The 7,410-nt window shown below is 33.2% G+C and overlaps 1 protein-coding gene across 1 annotated transcript; it reads right to left on the reverse strand.

Annotated features, from left to right (window-relative positions):
- Positions 1–5,310: 5,310 nt before the first annotated feature.
- On the reverse strand, positions 5,311–6,137 carry LOC141483468 (EPM2A-interacting protein 1-like; the record flags this gene model as incomplete). Its single annotated transcript, XM_074178138.1, has 3 exons — positions 6,110–6,137; positions 5,654–5,851; positions 5,311–5,596 (listed from the first exon to the last, which is right to left on the reverse strand). Coding segments are annotated over exons 1-3 (512 nt in total), but the record flags the coding sequence as incomplete, so codon positions are not given.
- Positions 6,138–7,410: the final 1,273 nt, after the last annotated feature.

Raw genomic sequence — 7,410 nt, forward strand, 5'->3', positions numbered from 1 at the left:
TTGTGCAATATAAAGCAATTCACCCTCAAGTTAGTCACATTCTCAAGAATTTCAATATTATATTCAACTGATATCGATATCGTATCGTAGAGGTGAGAATAATGGTTTGTATTCAGTAGTAGTCTAGTTCAATTTAATAAAAGTTTTTTTGAAACTTTATATTTAAGGAAAAGTGCAAGAACTCAACAACGCCGTAACCGAATTTCAAAAACCAAACATGGAATGATATCAGAATTTAACGTAGCATCTGAATATGTAATGATATACAGGGCGTTCTATTTTAAAAAATGGAATTTTGGTTGTAGCACCTACACCAAACACCCTGTATATTTAAAAATTATATCAAAATATAGCTCTCATGAACTCCTAAAACTTTTGTATGAAACATTTTTGTGTATCTCCTTCAACAAACCAGATATTGCCTGTCACATAAAATGTGGGACACCCGGTAATGCGTATTGCATTTTTGTAGCATCTGACTCTTTGGTGTTCTGTTTCATTTGTATTTTGTAGGGTTTATTAAAAACAAACCTGGGTAGACTCATATAAACAGACAGAACTTTTGAAGGGAACAATAGATGCAAATTTGTAATTTAATTTTCTCAATGTATTTCTTACAAAGCAGACATTCTCATTCCATACTATTTCATCAGATGAATTCATTCGGTATTTGTATGTATCAAATATTGATATCGTATGTGTTAAAAACCTACAAACAAGTACCTCTTTTCTTAGAAAATTGTGATTCATTTTGATTTATCACTATAAAATAAATGAATTACTACACAATTATTATATTCTTAGAAGAATTTAATTGCATGAATACAATACTGATATTTTTTACTCACCATTCACAACATACTCACTATGTTTTACTGTAGCACGCATAAGTTTATCGTTTCGAATGCATTCGTGTTTTAGAGAGTTCAGCATTGCCATCTGACTTTTGTATGAAATACAAATTCTTTTAGAGGACATACATCTCGTTAAGGAAGGCCATTTTTCACATCATTTCTCCAGCTTTCAGATGAAAATAACTAAAAGTGAACTGAATTCATCAAATCTGCGAATAATGGGCATAAGTAGAGCACAAAGAGACTATAGTTTGAATAGATATTCTCCGGTTCGAAAATTTCAAAGAATTGTTCGAGAATTCTGCGTCTGAAGTATTAAAACTACGTGGGTAGCCTGCAGGAGTGGATTGAATACATTGAGGTTGATTTGCTTTTTCTCTGTGGAAATAGACCAAAGAAAAGTCTACATGTATGAATGAAAAGCTTATTCAAAGTCCAAAAAGGTTTCAGACATTCAGTGGTAGGAACACCCGGAAAAAAGTTCTATGGCACATTACAACATTGAGTCAAAATGCTCATTGAATTTGGAAATTGTCATTAATTAATTCATATGCGTTTTATATCTAATTATTTCCTTTGATGTTGAAAGTCATGTAGCGCATTTTGAAAATTGCACATTTTCACTAATTTTTTCATTACGAATCTCATAAAAACTATTTTTCTGGTGTTATGTTATGGTCAGTGGCCTCGGGTTTTGGGTGCTCAACGTTAATAACTCGCCGAGCCACTTGAAGAGCGCCATGGCTATTCAAAGTCCATTAACCTGCTACGGAACTTTCTGCATGAATTCTTTGATTTGAATTTTCAAACCAAGTGAATCAAGATAATCTCAAGATATCATTTTATGATTTTTGGATTATTAAAATATTCATGAATAATGTATCGGTTCTCTATTGACAATGAAAACGAATCTTATTGCAAAAACCTTATCTTCTGTTCTGATATGTTTTCATCATCAAGTGTATTATTATAGACAAACTCAGAAAGCGACAAGTTTTTACATCAAAGTAAACCATCATTTGTAGACTTGCTTATCTCTCTTTAAATTTCATTGTGAAATATTTAACTATCAAATGAATGTACTGATATGTTCAATAATTCGAATTGAAAATTTTTCAGATCTCAGGAGTCACAAAAATGAAGGACTCGTTGATCGAAAATAAAAACAGAATGAATAATTCTTTAAAATAAAAAATAAAACTGGAAAAATTGAGTTTTCAACAATGTGGTTCGAAAAATTGAAAAAAAAAATCCTTGCTGAAAATAATGATGCTATAATGATGATAAATGCGAAAAAATTAAAAATATCTAGTATTTGAAATTCTCCTATGACAGTGTTAGTTGTCATACCTACTCCTCGAAAAGGGCTCAACCGATTTTTTTCATTTTCATCCTGATCATAGATCAGTTATTCTCGCCAGGCGTCACTTCTCACTCAGTAAACACCACAAAGTAGAGATGAGAACGAAGCCGGAGTTTTGATTTCAGCACGGCTGGCTGTGTAACGCCACACGATTAGTCATTATAAAATTAAAGAAAAACGTTGTTGTGAAACATATGTTGCGTTTTTGTGAAACTGTTTAATGAAAATCTCACAATAAAGTGTTTCTTGAATACGTTCTGGATTTTCATCAAATATTGGTCGATTTCGTTTCATTAATAATGTCTATAAATGAAGTTAATGGTTTTCTTAAAATCGTTAAAGTTTTAAAATGTAGAATATTCTTCCAAAAATTTTTCAGGTTCAGAAATTTCCATCATTCGGTAAATTGAATGGAGTCGTCAACTTCAATATCATTGTCTTTCAGAAATTGAAAAAAATTAAAGAGTGTTCTAGAAAAATTGAGAGGAATCGGAGAGAGATATGGGAAAAAAAGTTTGGACTTGTTTGAGTTTTACGTTAGTGGGTGTCTATTGAGGATTTTTCCATTTTTTTATTTACATGTTTCGATAACACACTTTATTTTAATAAATTGATGGATGTAGCCGTTACTACATGGTAGGATATCATAATGAAAAAAGAAATGAAAATTTCTATGTTTTTTACCAATTTTATTTGTAACTAACGTTAATGCAGTTTCGTCCTATACGGACATTTTCAAACTTATACAAACTAAAAATAATTCATTACATTCGTCATTATATACCACCCCTGTAGGTACTAATAGAAATAGAAGTACTTGATTGAGTACCTGAATATACAGTTCCCAATGCGGATGTGCCAAATTGCAAGCCAAGGATTCTAAATAATTGAGTTTGTAACCCTTCCTGGCATAGTGCAGAATTTCCGTATCGTTTAGATTCGGAAACTTGTGGTTGCATGTCCAGGAATGGTTTGAAAAAGTAGAATAATTTTTTTCTAATTTGAAGGACCTTTCATGTTCAGCATACCGTTTTTGGAAATTTCAGCCACGTTGTCCCAGATTTTTACAACTTGTCGACCTTATCTTTGGCATATTAATCTGTAAGTGAATTTCCGGCTTTGTTTCCTGAACAACTTCTGGATAATATCTGCGTGAAACCATTATTACGAACTATCTGTGTAATTGTATCAATTTCCCTAGCTAGATTGTCTGCAGACAAAGGCAGTGAGAATGCTCTGTGCAACATTGAATTGCAGGCTGCAAATTTATGACTGTCTGGATGGAGAGAATCGCTTGGGATGGTGATCTCTGTATAGCTTGGTTTTCAGAAAACATTGAACTCGAATTTATTCTGATTGTATGAAATGGCCAGGTCTAAGAAATTTATCTGTTTCTCTATCTCTGTTTCGAGTGTGCAATACCAACAGCAACGTTCAGTTCAGGATCTAAACGATACGGAAGGAAATTCTGCACTATGCCAGGAAGTGTTGTGAGCTGAATTATTTAGAATCCTTGGAAATTCACAAGCATGAACATTGCCGGTGCAACCTGTTGAATGATTGTTAGTTTATTGTACAAGTTTGAAAATGTCCGTTTAGGACGAAACTGCAATAGCGTTAGTTGCAAATAAAAGTGGTAAAAAACATATAAGTTTCAATTTCTTTTCCACACTTTGTTTTATTATTAATATCAATAATAATAATAATATCGTCTTTATTATTTCATAACAGAAAATAAGAAACAGAAATTAACAGAATTATATCCTTAACCTACGAAATGAAATAAAGGGCGAAGTTCATCGTCTGTAATGCATGCATCACAGAAAATGTTCTTCCACTCAACCCTGAAAAGAATACAAAAAAAAACAAATCTAAAAATGTGATTATTATATATAATAATACAGAAGTTTGAATACGAGCAAACACCTTACATTAGAACGATTAATTCGCCTGTCCTTTAGAACATGGTTGCATAGACTTATAAAGACTAGGGGCCACTCGGGCAAATCATGAACTGATGGCGGGCCGGCCGCCAGAAGTATAGGTAATTAAAGACAATAAAGAATTGATAATAATTAATTAAAATTCAAAAAGAATTTATTAATTTGAAGTGTGGCACTGCATAGTGCTTACAATCTTTTTTATATTTGGCTCAAATTTACTTGTAGCAACACGTAAAACTGCTTCCAAACATTCATTTGCAAGGCGGTTTCGATTTTTTGTTTTATTATTATTTAGTATTGAAAGAGTTTGTTCACATATATAGGTAGAACCAAATAAGCTGGCACATTCAGAGCGTTCATGCGCAACTTTTCATACATATTTTTATCAATGCAGCGGTAAAAGTTTAGCAAGTCTCCTTCGTTGGATTTGTTGCGTAAATCTTGATCGTTTTGAATGTCGATAATTTCTAACTGCATTGACTCAGGCGCATTTTCAACTGAAATCGTGAAAGGATTGCTGAATATGTCCAATAGAGGTTTCACTTTTTTAAACTCCGAAAATCTGCCTTGAAAAGATTGAATCAAAATATCTAGCTTTTCTACATAACTGAAATTAATCGCAGTTTTGTTGAATTTTTCAGCTATTTTCTTATAATTCGAAAAATGATTGTAATTTCCAGAATTCAATTGTGATCTGAAAAGTGTCAGCTTGCATTGAAAGAATGATACATGAGCGTAGAGCTGAGATATCAGTTGATTTTTGCCTTGAAGCCGTGTGTTCAAGAAATTCAAATGATTTGTAATGTCAACTAAAAAAGCCAAATCACACAACCAATCAGGATTTTTAAGTTCCGGGACATCCCTTTGCTTTTCCGCCAGAAATATTCCAATTTCTTCTATTAAATTTAGAAATCGTTCCAGTGTCAATCCACGGCTTAGCCACCTTACTTCTATATAATACAGTAAATCTCCGTATTCGCTTTCGATGTCATCAAGGAATTGTTTGAATTGTCTGTGATTGAGTCCTCGTGATTTTATGAAATTTACAGTCGAAACTACCACTTTCATGACATTTTGAAATTCAATTTTTTTAGAACAGAGGGTTTCTTGGTGTATAATGCAGTGAAACTGCAGTGAAACTGCATTATACACCATGTTTTTTCCTTGCAGATGCTTTTTCAGCAAAGTAACTATCCCGGAATTGACACCAATCATCGAAGGAGCACCGTCAGTCGCAACTCCCGATAATTTTGATAAGTCCAAATCAGTTTTTGAACACTCATCCAAAAGTACATTGAGTATATCAACTCCTTTGGTTTGACCTTTCAATGAACAAATTCCGAATAACTCTTCTAAGACTTCAAAATCTTGAGTAACACCTCGTATGAATATGAGAAGTTGAGCTGTGGAACTAATATCAGTGAATTCGTCGAGTGCTAATGAAAAAAATTCAATGATCTTAGTTTTTTCAATTAATTGTTCCGCAATATTACCTGACAAAGACATAATTCGTCTTTGGATAGTCATACGATTCAGTTGAATTTTCTGAAACTTTTTTGCTGCTTCTGGGCACATTTTCTTAGCGGCAATTTCTATGCATTCTTTTACAAAATCGCCATCATTGAAGGGGCGACTTCTCTTTGCTATCATTCGAGAAATTTCATAACTAACTTCTGTAGCTGTTTCTGAATCTTAAATGGGTTTTGTAAACATAGCTTGCTGACCAATAAGCTCCCGTTTTAAAGATAACATATTTTGCTTTCTTAATTCGCCTGTAAACTTGGTAAAAGAAGGATGCTGCATTTCATAGTGCCTTTTTACATTATATTCCTTTCCAATCGCAACACAATTCTTGCAAATTAAACAAACGACTTTGTTATGCCACCATACAAAAAAGTATTTCTCAGTCCAAATTTCTTGAAACTGCCGATTTTCATCTTTAACCTTACGTTTTTTACCAGGTCCTGGCTTCGCCATGTTGCGTTCTAATCCTGGCTAGGATTAACACAGCACCTAAAAACAATTACAGTATCTACTTAAATAACCCATTCTTTTTTAAATTATCAAAAGTAATTGATTGAATTCCTCAGAAATTTTAAGATTTTTATACAGATTTTATATCTGTAATAATGACGTAATTATTACAGTTAGAGAAATTTTGATAAAAATAGTAATTTCTTTGTTTTATTTTAATATTTGGCTAACATTAAAGCTGAATTTGATTGAAATAGATTAAATAGGTAGGGAAACACTTATTAATGACAGAGTTTTACTTACGATTTCACAACACAATTATACACGGCACTTGACGGGTTAACAGGATATCTATGTTGAATGTGGATCAAAATATATGACACCGGCTAGTCGAGTTGAAATCTACACAAGAACTATTGCCTCCCCAAAACACTATCAAACTGCACTTATTCTCTATCACTTATTACTTCGCTTTTTATTTTCGCGCTTATTTCTTTCTGTTGACATTTCACTCAAATTAAAACCGAACTGTCTGTCGCTGCGGTTAGCGTGGCTTTTATACCGCTCATGCTACTCTGGAAGCTTCGTGTATCTACTCGTACCTACGCGAGCAATCCGGAATTCGGGACTATTGCTATCTCGCTTGCTCACACCGCGCTAGAAAATTCTTGATTTCTCTACTTCTATTTTGAACTTTATATAAAGGCGGCAAGCGATGTTACTTGACTTAGCATTTTTGGGCGCTAGATTCAAATAGCGCGCGCGCGAGATTCAAATTACTTTTCGAACACATTTTTTTTTGGAATAGAATTGTATATTCTTCGAATGTACGAGAGTATTATTTTTGCTGTCGGCGGGCCACCAGTATTCGACCGGCGGGCCGCGGTCTGTGCATCCTTACATTTACTTTTAAATTTAGTGAAATTTAGTTGTTTGAGAGAAGGGGGGACAGAATTATACTTTTGACAAATTTGGTAACTAAAGGACCGTCTGAACATTTCTATTTTGAATTTTGGCACTGCTAGCATATCTTTATGTCGAATATTCAAGTTGTGAATATCTGTACGATATGTAATTTTTCTATGGAGATACGAGGGTTTTTTTGTTGTAATTATTTCATGGAAAAAACAAACAGCGTGAAGTTACCTCCTTTTCTCCATGTTCAACCACCCAATTTCTTGAAGTTTATGTGAGATCCTTTGTTGCAGACCAATACCAAAGATTAATCTAAGGCACGAGTTTTGAACTTTTTGAATTTTATTTTTGTATTTACTGG

The sequence above is a fragment of the Leptinotarsa decemlineata genome, unplaced genomic scaffold, assembly GCF_025532065.1.
Source record: "Leptinotarsa decemlineata unplaced genomic scaffold, Ldec_3_MD MMD2_tig00003521, whole genome shotgun sequence".
Classification (NCBI taxonomy): domain Eukaryota; kingdom Metazoa; phylum Arthropoda; class Insecta; order Coleoptera; family Chrysomelidae; genus Leptinotarsa; species Leptinotarsa decemlineata.